The sequence below is a fragment of the Anser anser genome (assembly GCF_964211835.1).
Source record: "Anser anser genome assembly, chromosome: 5".
Taxonomy (NCBI): domain Eukaryota; kingdom Metazoa; phylum Chordata; class Aves; order Anseriformes; family Anatidae; genus Anser; species Anser anser.
This window is the reverse complement of record NC_139725.1, coordinates 50453707-50467186: the sequence shown is the minus strand read 5'-3', so window position 1 is coordinate 50467186 and position 13480 is coordinate 50453707. Positions and strand designations below refer to the sequence as shown.

The following is a 13480-nucleotide window of genomic DNA, read 5'->3' as shown; positions in this document are numbered from 1 at the left end:
TACTATAGGGAAAACAGGATAGTAGCCTGCATGCCCCAAGGCCTCCTTACGTGCAATTAAACTGCTTAAAATCTGAAGCGTAAGGTGAACTACGTCTTCAGCCTTTCCAGCTTCCACTGCTAAAAATACACAAGCTTTTATTATTCATTGAACAACTAATCCTTGAAAAAAAAAAAAAAAAAAGTCTTGGGCAAGTTCTGCTGCTGAAATGTATGATTTCATTAATTGGGATGGAATTAGGGGAACCAGCCATTTTTGGTGAGAGATGAGAGGAGGGAGCTTTTCTCCCAAGGGCTTTGATAACTCTGCTATTATTTTCTCCCTCACATTTCTGGTTTTTTTTCCCAGCTATTCAGGTCCAGAGCTGACAACAGTTTCTTACTTTGCCTCAATCACACACTCCATCACATAGTAATAAAGGGAAACATCCCTCTGAAGTAAGCTGGAAAAATTGGCTTCCCTCCTGCCATGGCAGCGGAGTTGCCTGTCAGGGTACACAGAAAGCACAGGAAGAAGTCTGAGCAGCGCTGAGCAAGGCAGGGTTACAACGCTGAGTGCTTGGCAGGCAAAGGACCTCTCTGCAGCCTTGTAAATATGGCACTGACCCCAGAGCTGGGCTTTCTCAGGGCTGGTGGTGGACACCTTCAGCAACCCGTGCCTCAGCTTTCAGCCTATGAAATGGGTGCGATGTCCCTCACATTGTTGGGATTCCATCCCAATATCGATTCCTTCTTCCCTCTAGGTTTATTTCACATAGCCCAGCACACAGCAGCACCGCTGGCTAAAGAAGCATTGCCCCTCACGCTGCCCCACTCCTGCCCCCCATGCCTGTGCTCCTTGACAGCCGCAAGCCACATGGGGCAGAGCACCGCAGGGGCAGAGGGGCACAAGGGCATGGACATATGTACCCGGCAGATGAGGGCCAGCGACAACGCTTCTTGTGACAGTGGTGTTGGCACAGGGTTACAGCCTGAACTCACCTGAAACCTGGCTCCTGCCTCTCCTAGGATCAGTGCCCCCACCTATTTCCATCTGCTTGAGGTCATGACTGCAGTACCCTAGCTACTAGTTACTGGGACTATGACTATTTTTGCTTTCTTTCTCTCTATATATATACACTAAAATCACATTCTACAGTAAACCTGAAGTTTGAGATGCTAAGTGACCTTTCTGGCCCGTAGACAAGTCTGCAGGGTGGTTCGTGAAGTGGTTGCCATGGCAGTTCCCTCTTTGTCTGCTTTATCACTGAATAGCAGCGTGGGGCATCAAAAATATAAATAACTTTATCTTTTCAGCCCATAATGTCAGGTTTAGCCTCTCATCTATTCAGAGGAAATCAGGGCTAAAAATAGCCCTACCGTGCTTTTCATGCCCGAGTTTACAGTACGAAGAAGAATTCTTTCCGGTGTTGAAAGCTGCAGGGTTTCCATTCAAGGAGGCCGGCCACTTTGGCTAAAGCGACCCTCTGAAGAACCAGTGGGAACAGAAGTAACTGCATGTGCTTTCTGACGGACCTTTCTGCCTGCTCTGTGATGAGCCAGAGGTTGTCTCCAGAGGCTCCACTTGCAAAGGGGACAGGATGAACATTTACTTCTCATATTTTCCTGCTCCGACTGAAAAGTCCCTTTAGCACCTGCACAAAACAGCCCAGACGCCTTTCAGTTGCTATTAAGGCCACATGATGGAGTCTGCCTCAGTCTGCAATATGCCAAGGGGCATTAAACTTCGTCTGCAGGGCATTATTGGACCTTTTCAAGCACATTGAGATATATCATATGGGCTAATACAACTGGAAATGCGCAGTGATCAGGTAGGCAGAGCACATTCTCTCCTTTCCCCCAGACACAAGGTATCTACCAAAGAAAGGAAGGTTATGCGTTGCGGCTGTCACAGGAGGTACACTAACCTAGGAAATATTTATTTATTCTCTTTCACACCCACCCTGCTCCACCACCCCCTGTAAATATTAGTGATATTTCTCCCAGCAAATGGGTCTTAGAGGGTGGGAACGGCTTTTGCTGCTCTTCCTTCTGAGACGTGCCATCCGCCCTCAGCTCGCCTGTGGACTGACTCAGTGTCACTGCTTGGTTCCCTCTCGTGGGACCATCAGGCTGGCAGGGATCCCAGGAGGCCTCTAGTCACAGCCCAACCCTCTGCTCAAAGCAGGCTCAGCCAGGAGGTCAGACCAAGTTGCTCAAGGTTTCGTCCAGCCATGCCTGGAAAACCTACGTCTCTACTTCCAGTGAAAATCTGAAGGTGCTACACAAATAAATGGCTTCATCTTAGAACTCAGCATCAGGCATATAAGCACATACTTCAGTTCGTTTGCTTTGCGTAACAAGTGAAAGATCTGGAGATTCTGACCTCACTCGGTACCAGAGATTTCCATCTTTTCCATGTTCATGTCAAATCAGAAGGGATCAAAATTAAATGCTATTAAAATGAATTTTTAAAATGGGGTTGTTTTCTTATAAGTTATTTTCCTATATACGCTGTTTTCTGTCTACAGAAAATTTTACGGCTACATTTTTTAGTTTTACTCTGCAGTTGTGAGGATTACAAGCTTGCTTTCTTCCTGAAGAAAAAAAAAGAAAAAAAATAATTCTTCGTATCTTCACTCTGCTTCCTGATGCCAGCAGACAGGGTGTGAACAAAAAGACTTGCAAAACTGATGAGGCTGTTGCGAAAGCTGCCAACATTTCCACAGATATATCGATATCACAAAGATCATATACACAGCTTTCTACTCTCAAGAAGAAGCTAGACTGTGAGTAAGCTGCAGTGACTGAGATGTCCTCCCATCTTTTCCCATGACCTCATCTGAGCAGTACTTTACTGGAGATTGTGTGAGAAGACACTGCTGACCATCCTGTAAGCAATGAGGACTTTGGGCTCTAAAGCTGCTAATCCAGCCTCAGCAACATGTATTAAAGGAAATGGTAACAAAATAAAATAGGGAAATCTGCCATAGTGGGCCACGTCTGGCCACAGTGGCCAGGGCGTCAACAAAGAGCAATAGGCAAGTCCGTTACCAGCATCCGAAGGGGTCTGGCCCAACGAAGAGCATCTGCCGAGTTGTTTCTAGTCAGTTTGCCTCCTCCTCCATGCCTTGCCCAGCATCACCCCGTGGGTGCCCTCACACATATGTGGACCTGCCAACCCACACCAGGACACGGGAGGAGTCTGCATCCCTTGCGTCTAAGCTCTGCCGTCGTGCCAGGCGTGCTCACTGGGCTTCCAGCAGCTTTGTTTAGAGCTAAGCCTGCAGAGATGTGCAAAGTCCATCCCCACGTTACTCTAATGACCCTTTGTAAACATACTGCTGCCTTATTACTATTGCTTAATTACCATCTGTTACCTATACAGGCCAGTCAGAACAACTGTATATGCTCTTTTAATGCTGTGCAAATGGCTTTGGTCTAATTATCAAAAAGTTTCCCATCTGTGCTTGGCAAGGAGGAATGGAAATGTAGAAGTGGCTGAAGTAGCTTTGCAGTGATGGACAGAGCTGTCTGTTGAGGGTTAGGCTGGTTTTCATGGCATTAGGGGCTGCAACTAATTGTGTCTATTAAGGCAAGAAAGTAGATTTTGAAAGCTTAGCCCTTAAATTTTCTCCTCCTTTTTTCTGATTGATTTCACTCTTAAAATCTCGTGTGCACAGGAACACCTTTGCTTGCCTACGTTGCTGTTTTGGCACCCCAGCAGGGCCTGCTACCTCTAGACCTCGTGTGACTTGTCGCAGTCTTGATGGCCAGGACTCGGCAGGTGGTGGATGCACAAAGCGGTCAGCTTCTCATGAACTTTCACATAAAACAGATTTCCTTTGGTCAAAGCAGGTAGAGAATTAACTGGGCAGGTAGACCGGTGCTGTGTGTTTTATTCGACTCATTTTACTCCAGTTTGCTAAATCTCAGCTGTCTGCCTCAAGCATTTTGCATTGGATCGAGCCTGTACTTCCTCAGATGAATCTAAAATTAAGAAAGGCCAAATAAGGCGTTTTGCCATGTCAGCACTTTTATGAGTGACAAACTGCTTCAGGCCAAGTCATTTGCTCACTGCGTCACCCCCACCTCAGTGGGAACTTCCCCTGGGGGAAGAGAATGTTTTGAGGACAAGTCACTGGCTGCCAGCAAGCGAGAAGGCTGTGAGAAAGGCAATGCCATGGACATGGACACGGCAGAATACAAATCTTCTGCTATGCCCAAATAGCCCCGTGGAGATTTTAGGTTCCACTGCAGGGTTTTCCTGCAGGAGTGGGTGGGCGACTGTCCTGTGAACAACCCTGCTGGATGGCGAAGCTGAGTCCTGCTGAGATCAGCGGGAAATACAGCAGCAGCGATAAAACCAGTTCGAAGAGATGAAGCAGCTAAGCCGTGATGGTGGGAAGGGAGAAATAAAAGGAAAATGATGAGTCACTTGGAGTACAGTGTGATGAGCAAGGGATGGATGAAGGTGGCACTGAAGCCACACTGGGAACAGAGAGCTCACAAATGCAGGGGGAAATGTGCTCATACAGACTTGAAGGGAAAATAGTGTTTGTAGCTCAGGGTCACCATCACGACAGGTCCAGCACCTGCCTCCTCTGTCTATCTATAATGACTGAGCTCCCACAGGGAGAGATGTTACTGCACAGGATGTTTTTAAGAGAAGATTCAGCAAGGCGTTTTCAGTACTCTGTGCCAATAGGGGTGAAGCCTGAAAAATGAAAACTAGCTGTTTAATTTCAGCCTTAAATACCCAGGCTCCAGTTTTGCATCTCTTCCACAGCTGGTTAGGCTTGAAGCTGTGTCAGGACTACAGGAGCAGACCTGGGAACCTGGAGGGTTCATTCTTGCTAGTTTATGCTTCAAATAATTTAAATTCATCATATGTGGGTATCTGAGAGTCCAGCATCCCTCTCAGTGAAGCACCACACTGGGAATTCAGAGCAGATTTCAGAAGGAAATAGCTTGGAGGAACCCATGTGGAGTCAGTCTGTGTGGCTCCTCTCTGCATGTAGCTTCACACCTCTGAAAAGAATTTCTTCAGCAGAGAAGTAGTCTGATTTTCACACTGTGTCACCTCACTTTATTGTCTAGCATTCACTATGCAGTAATGACTTGGCAAATTAATTCCATAATTATTTCTATAAAATATGATAATAATAAGCTCTCCTCTATTCTGTGCAACTGCAGATACTTCTTCTATTTACCTTCATTTTACATATCTGGAAAGGAATCACATCCTCTTTTTTTTGGTACAGAAGAGCTGAGAAAACAAATACTACATGTTATACAGTAAAGCATATAGGCAGGGCTCCTCAGAAGTATACGGTCAACTCACATCTGATTCATTTCTTTTTAATACTGCTGCAATGTCACTGGTATGTGGCATGATTTCTGGCCATATACACGTAAAGGGGAAGGAGAATCAAGACCTGAGGTTATGACTCGTTAGCTGACAAGGGAATTTGAAAAAATGAAATTACAGTTGAAGGTAAGAATCTAAGGAAATGGTGCTCAGATCTTGAGGTACGTGAGGCTAAGGCTCTGTTTTGGTGTGAAGCAGAAGTGTGGCATGACTCTCAGAACTGAAAGCACCCAAAGTGGTTGAGATTTTAGCAGAGCTTGAGAGGTATCTCCCAAAGTTGTACCTCTAAATGGAAGAAATATTGTAACATTCCTTCTTTCTGGAAGATTTCCACTGTGCTATGGTGCATCTGAGTAAGAAGTAAGGGATCCTTCAGGACAAGAAGCAAAACCATAGAGATCCTAGACTTGGAATGTAGTTGGGTTTCTTATCTTCTGAAGAACCACATGGCATCTGCTCTTGGGTCACTACCACACCTGTTGCTGGGACCAGGCTTTGGCCTTCCTGTCTCTGAAGGAAGGACAACCAAAGATGAAGAACAAGAAGGAAATGTTTAAAATCCGGTCTCTTTATTCTCTTATTTTATGATTTTGAGGGCTACTTCATGAAACAGGTTAAAACTCACTAGGAAAAAATGGAAAGATTGATTTCTTGACCTTCCTACCGAGTGGAGTCTTCGGGGATTTCCATAAAAATATATAAATCACAATTAAATCCGGGTTTCCCCTCAAAAAAAATGTACTTCCCTAAATATTTCATCAAATATCAACAAGGCAGATCTGATATGGGGAAAGGAAAGAGCAAAACAATGATGCACCATTATTTGGCTAGGAAACTTCCCTTTTTGTGCTTCAGTGAATGGCCATCTATATATGGAACCCGGAGGCTGGGCTGCAACCTCTGTACCATCATTACAATTCTGGGGAAAACCTCTTCAGATATCATATGGAAAGTAAGATGGCAGGAGACTGGAATTTTACAAAAAGCTGAGGAGTAAAACTTGCTGATTAAAGCTGCATATACTAAAAATGAGGGACAGGCATCACTGTAGAGATGGCACAGGACCATCATATCACTGAGCATCTCCCTCTGAGCACAGAGCGTGCTCCTTTGTGTCAACTCTGATGCTGAGATTGTGCTGAGTCCTCATATGGAGGACAAGAAGCAGCTGGCAAGGTGCTCTAAAATGGCAAGCTGAGATGGGTTGCAACTTGAATTTTAACTGGAAGGGAGAATCTTTGTAAAGTCTGAGCTATGTATGTCAAGGCAAATTCAGCTTTCATTTTACACCTGACTGTGTCCTGCTGAGAACAATCAAGTCTGCGGAGTCTAGTGGGCTGCACTGACATAACAGGGAGAAGAACCCGTTCCCACCTCTTCATCGCCTCTATGAGGGGTCAGCTGTCAAAACGGGGTAAGTAGTTCTCCATGGGGTAGATTACACAGATCCTTGCTTATGTGTCAACTCAGAGAGGAAATATTAGGAGCCAGGCACCAAACCAAAGCCACTTGTCCCCAGTACAGCTGGAAAAGGGGATTCTTGAATGGCAGGGGAATTACAACTACTCCTTCTGAACACTGGGAGAGCACCAGCTCTGCTGCACTTCATACAGACTCAAAGAGTAGGTAGCTATCAGGAGGGTTTATCTCCCTCCTTGTGATGTTCAGTGGGAGGCTGAAGCCTCCTTTGAGGAAGCATGGAAGAACTAAAGAGTCCTTAATTTTCTGAAGCTGAAGACTAGATGCCTGGAAAATCTCTGCCAGTCTACAGTGGTTTCATGCTATACAGCTGGCGTATTTTACACATTATTAGGAAGTGTAACACTTTGTTTGCAATAAACATGCATTACAAAGTGAGATAACATCTTTGGTCTGCAGTTACTCACTGCGCACTCTCAGAGGTCTCCTACCCTTACGCAGTGTTATGCAGTAACACGGAAGATAGAAGTGCACTTTAAGCTAAGGCCATCCAAACATAGCAGTGTCTTTAGCAGGAAAGCTCAGATCCTAGTTGTAACTCTTTTAAAGCATTCTGAAAACATACAATTTTATTTCCTAAGAAACTTTAGAAAGGGTTTGGAGTTGTGCAGAAACAAAAAATTGAAGCTAATGTATTAGGTTACTCTGAGACACCACAGATGTAAATCTCCCCTCGCACCAAATTTAGTTCTTTGGCTTTACAAACAAGAATCCATTCTGTTTCCTCTAAATTCAAAAGCCAAACTACTTACACTAAATGAGAAAGGAAGCAAAAGCATGATCATTTGCTAGCCCAGTGCATTCCTGTCAAAATGGTGCAGTATGGAGAAACGGTGCTTTCTACATCTCAACAGTGACTGAACTAAAAATAATGTGAATATCCACCACAGGAATGCACCAGCCTCATGGCTGCAGTGATTGCTGCATATGTAGTGGCAGCTCTCCTGCTCTTAGAATGAGAGCTAATTTTTAATTACGCTGTTCCACTTACTTTGTAACTTGTATGAAAGCAGTGGAAACTGATTTTACTCTTGTTCCTATCAGAGAGCTGTGTCTTTGAACATGTCCTTCATGTTAAGTTAGAAGTAGTAAGCAAATAAGTTCCAAAACCATGACATAAAAGTCTTTCTAGCTAGGCTAACTCACAGTGAAATTTTTATACTACACTTCATTTTGCTTGTCCTCAAAGAAATCAAATTTTATGGCATAGGATACAAGTGAAGCAGTAACACTTCTACAAATGACATTTTTAGGATGGCAGGATTCAATTTTTCAACTTTTATCCCCAAAGAAAAAGTAATTCTCCGCAATGTAAAACCTAAGCCCTAGCTCAACTTCAAATAACTGAATAAAAAAAAAAAAAGTTTCCACATCCTGCAGCTAACCGTTGCCCCTGCATTCTTAATCTGGGCACCTGAAGTTGTGGCAAAAGCTTTGCTCCCCCTGCCCTCGTTCAGGAGCACTGACGCATGTGCTGTCTCCACAAGCGCGTGTTCCGAGGTGCACACAGACGAGAGAGAAAGCTTTCCAGGAGGCAGGCAGCTGCGCTCTGTACAGGAGCTATGCCGTGGCAGCCCCTGGCCTCTGCTTGATATTAGAGCAGTTCAGGAGATTCAGCTGTCCCTCTGGCATTAACACCTGTTTGTGATGCAGAGGCATGTAAAGAAATGTATATGGGAAGGAAAAAAACAATTTGAGCAAGTAGCAAGGGGGAACAAATAAACCACAGCACTGACCAGCGGAAGTGCCAGTGTTTTAGAAGAGAGTAAAACATACACCCCAGGGGGATGGCTTTGGAGCAGAGTGGCGGAGGATTTGGTTGTTTTCATATAAATGATCAATATGAAGACATTTTGATGAACTCTTCCAAGTGCATGTTTGTATGACTATACTAAAATTCCCACGTTTGCAAATATTACTTGGAAAGTGGAAATCACATGCATTGCACATCCATTTATACCAAGGGCTGCAGCAGATGTGCCTGACTGTGAACTAGGCTCATCCTCGCTTGCTTGCAGCAGGCTTGGCTGTCTGGGAGCAGCACTGATACCACCAGGCCCAAGACCCAGCTGCATCCCAGAGACAGAGAGGCATTGAGAACTGTCAAACAGTTTATGAGTAACCAGCTGTCCAGTAGGACCATAGGAAATGTGTGCAAAGGGAATGTAATAAATGTCAGACAGCTCACAGTCAACAATTCAGTGGCAGAAACAGAGACAGAGTTGCTGAGTTAACAAGGGTTAGTCTGTCAGAGCCTTGCACTTTGCCCAGGACTTCCACCAGGTGAAAAGCAGCTCCTCTCATTTGATCAAAGCACTGGCCTGCTCGTCTGGGGGTGCTTTATTTTTCTGTTGCGCATCTGTAAATGATAAGAGAAGGTGCAGAACCGCAGGGGAGCTGAGGTAAAGCAGCTGCAGGAAATATTAACTGAACTACACCGTAGAATCAAGATCTGTTGCCCCTCACAAGAGGAACCTGAGCATTGCAAGTGAGATTACATAAATGCTGGTAATCACATGGTAATCACAAGAGGATTCTGTACAATACCAGAACAAGAGAAAAAAAATGTAAAGAACTCACTTGATTTTTCTTCTTTAATGGTGTACTCCAGCACATCAGGAACCTCATTTTGGACTGGCAGGCGGACTGCAAGGACCATGTTGTTCACATTACCCTGTTTCCTAACCAAGAACATCTGAAAAAGGAGAAAAGGAATCAAGAGCTTAGCTACGCTACATGAGTTTCTGAAGTTTATTTTAGGTCATTGACAATGAAGTCCCTTATCAGTTCAATCTGCCTTTAAATGTTCTTATTTTAGCTTCATTCCACTTGGTCAAACTTTACATGACAAAAATAATGACTAAAGGGACATTTTATTCAGGTGAAATTCAGACCTGCCAAAGAACCAGCAAGATTTCTATGCATCACTGATGTCCCACTTAAGCCTAAGGCAAATTGTTTCACTAACAGAACAGTATAAAGCATCACTCCCAATTTGCCAAGTGATGCTCCTCACATAAGTGCCCTAACCCATGAGGAACTCACCCCAGAATGTCTCAGTCGATGTCTAAAGCAAGGGAATCACTGGTACATTGAGAGGGAAAGGATTCAAGTGTCCATGCATAGAACATAAGGCCAAAGGTTCTGGTGACCACAGTGACTCATAGTGGAGTTTTATCACAGGTCCAGAAGTCTCTATGACTCCCTTTAGGTACTTCGGGGTCTCCCAAAAGCTTTCTTTCCTCCTGGTCAAACAAATCTCATTCCACAGCCTCTCCTCACAGGATGCGCTCCAGTCCCTGGCCTGCTGCTGAACATGCTCCAGTTTGTCAACGTCTTTTGTGTACTGGGAAGTCCAGACCAGGGCACAGTGTCTTGACAGGGTCTAACAAGTGCTGAGTCAAGGCAGACGACCACTTCCCTGCATCTCCTGGCCATGCTCCTGTTCATGCAGACCAGGATGCCACTGACACTCATTACTGCCAGAAGCACTCTGTCCTGTGCTCAGCACCCCCAGGGCCTTTCCCACAGGGCTGCCCCAGCTGGGCAGTGCCAGCCTGGATTGAAGCTGGAGGCTCTGCCTTCCCAGGGCAGCACTTTGCATTTGTCCCTGTTGCATTTCATAAGATTCCTGCCAGCCCCATCCCCACAGATTGCCTAGGTGCCTCTGGATGGACGCACCCCAACAGGACCAGTGAAATACATATTTAAAAAAAAAAAAAAAAGAAAGAAGAAAGGAGAAAGGAAAAGGAGAGAGAAGAAGAAGGAGAAGGAGAAGGAGAAGGAGGAGAAGGAGAAGGAGAAGGATAATGGAAAAAGAGGAAGAAAAATAAGAGTATCTTGTTCTTTGCATTGTGTGAGCTCCCAACCGTGTTTCTAATTAGAGCTCATTGTCAAGTATATTTTTAGCTTGTACCTTGAAGCTGGAGATACAAAGACAAAGTAATCTGCACTCTTATCTGTTCTTTGATAGCAGCTTATAGCAGGAGAGAGTCAAAGTATTTTCATAAAAATGAAATTAAAAAAAATTGTCTAATTTTAGAGTCTGGATATTAATATTAGAAAGAAGTGTGAGTTGATAAAATGATTAATCAATTATAATGCAGTGAAAATCTAACAAGAAACCATTAATTCCTTGAGAGAGGAATTTAAAAAGAGCTTGTCTCAAAGCCAGGACTTTTCTCCGCATGACTCGCAGTCATAAGGGCATCTCAGGGCACTTTGAAGCAACCGTGCTAAACGCACAGCCTTGCAGCAGCTTCACAACCTCACACAATGAGGTCTTGGCCTCTGCCATTCAAAAGAAATCCAGCTCCCGTTGGCTCAGGTCCACTGACAATGCAGAGAAAAATTCATGGCACATAGGTTCATGACGGAAACATGGTTATTTCTAATGCAGTGCAGTCCCCACCTTCCACATAAGAGAGTATCTGCAAGTACGAGCCTTAGAGGCTCTCCCTTCCTCCGGTCTTACAACCCGTGTGACAGAATGGTCTGTCCAGAGGCTGCTGCTGCTGCTACCTTGGGTCTTTGATAGCACTATCTCACATCGCATCGGTCAAGTGTTTCATTTGAAATTAAAACAAGGAGAGAAGTGAAACCTGGAAATGAATCACTTCTGTTTTCTGATCAGCGCGCCTAGTTGCCATGGCTCCAAAGGCTAAAATTGGACCACAGATGCTCAGATGAGAGGGAGGTGGGATTTCTGAGCTGTACCCAGCCCTGCTGCCCGGGTCAGTACCGGCATGCCAACCAGTCTCTTCCATTTTCACTGGTGGTGGGAAAGGCCTCGGCTGTTCTGGGAGGTGCGCAGCAGAGCCCACACAGCACCCACGGCATCAGCAGGCACAGCCCCCTGCCGGTCCCCGCCGTGGGACACCTCTGACCTGCCAGCTTGTTTCCTCCCTGCACAGAGCCGTGTTGGAGGAAGGTGCGAGGAGGAGGAACCGGGGCAAGATTCACCCCCAAAGCTGCTCAGAGGTGGGGAACAGCCCTGCCTGCAGGGAGTGGCTCCTAGCCTGGGAGGTCAGGGCCGTACATGGCTCTGTCAGAGTCACTCAGGTCTCCCTCTTCAGTGGGTACAGAAGGACAAAGATTTCTAGAGCATAATTTGCCCGCCTGATTTGACAAGTCTGGCTTAGGGTGAGGTGCAGGGCCCTGCATTGCTGTGGGGTCTCTCTGCCCATCAGCGCCTGCGGGGTCCCTCTGCCTCGCTCAGGAGCAGGCCCTGCACTGCGGGCAGCCCATGTTGGTCAGGCAATCCCACCACTGGGGTCATTCAGCAGTGTTAGCTGTTAGCCCTGTGACAGATTTTACCCTGACTCAACCAAGGGGCAGGCCTACACCTCCTCAGATCAGCAGCGAGTGAGTTCCCGCTGTGCTCTGCCATCAGCTCGGTCCATTTGACAATGGGGATCTGCCTTTCCCACAGAGCTGGTTTTCTGAAGCAGGCTTTCCAGAAGTCTGCTATTTTCAAATGTTCAGCTTATGGGGACCAAATATTAGGTACTGCAATAGAAACTACTCCCAGCTACTTCCAGAATTTCAAAGCCTTTTCTTCAGGGATTTTTTTTTTATTGCTCCAAATTTGAACAGTCAACATACAAACTCTTCCATTGCAATCCCTCAGCCTAGCCTAAGATCTAAGAAAAGTCTCTCTGCTCTGCTCATTTGCTCATGCTCTCATCCACTATGCCCCATGAAAACCTCCTATAATCCTGATGGCTTCTAACTCGAGCCATCGACAAACAAGGAGGTTCTTCATGCTCCTTCTCTCCAGCTCCCTGAGTTCAGGCTACATCTGAGCAACCATAGTGCTCGTGCACTCCCTCCAGAGTTAATCCTTGTGCCTAGCAAAGGGACAGAGGTTACTAAGGAAAAACAGAACACCACTTCTTTGTACCCATGCTGCACCAGGCCAACATCCCCTCTAAAAATCTCCAGATCTTGGAGAATTGTATGGCCTTCCTCAATCCAGATACAGCCTTGACTGGAAAGATTTCTCTCTTGCAAAGTAAGGCTGTTTCATTTATGCTTGTTTGTTTGTTTGTTTATTATTTTTATACTATTCATTTAAAAAATCTCTTGCTTGAAATAAAATGTAAGCACAGCTGTAGGAAAAATATCGCAGGAGGCCGGATGAGAGGGTGTCTGCAGAGAAGCATGAGCCCAGGAAAAGCCAGGCACAGGTTCCTGATTTTGTGGTGAATAGGATGGTATCCCCAAGAAACTACATGCTAAGTAAATAAAAGCAGACAAAATTTCTTGCTCCCCAAAACCATTAAGTTTGTCTTGTGCCACTGTGTGTGGCTAAAGCACCAAGTGGCAGTGGAAACAGAGAGTTTAAGTTGCTAAATATTTTTGCTTCCACATGAAAAGAAACACTGCTCCCCTAAACAGCTCTACCAGGGACAGGAAATGTGGTTGTCTGAACCAAAAACCACTTTGGACTTACCCCTGCTGCTTCTTTGCCAAGTATTGCCCCAGCCCTTTCCTGGTTCATGTTCAGCTGAAGCCAGACGGGACAGGTCTTGATGAGTTTATCAAGGATGCTGATTCCTGGAAGCGAGAGGCAGTTTCGCAGGGCAGTGGCCTGACAAAGATGTGTCTCTTTCCCGTCTTCACTGGTATCGCTGCTGGGGCTGAAACACAG

At 45.5% G+C, this 13480-nt stretch overlaps 1 protein-coding gene across 1 annotated transcript in view; it reads right to left on the bottom strand.

The window, feature by feature from the left end:
- Positions 1–13480, bottom strand: part of RIN3 (Ras and Rab interactor 3) — a 67527-nt gene that overhangs the window by 35352 nt on the left and 18695 nt on the right. Inside the window, exons 2-3 of the mRNA XM_083838868.1 lie at positions 13283–13469; positions 9409–9523 (exon numbers count right to left, since the gene is read on the bottom strand). Of these exons, the coding sequence (XP_083694994.1) occupies positions 9409–9523; positions 13283–13469 (302 nt within the window). The remainder of the gene's footprint in view (positions 1–9408; positions 9524–13282; positions 13470–13480) is intronic.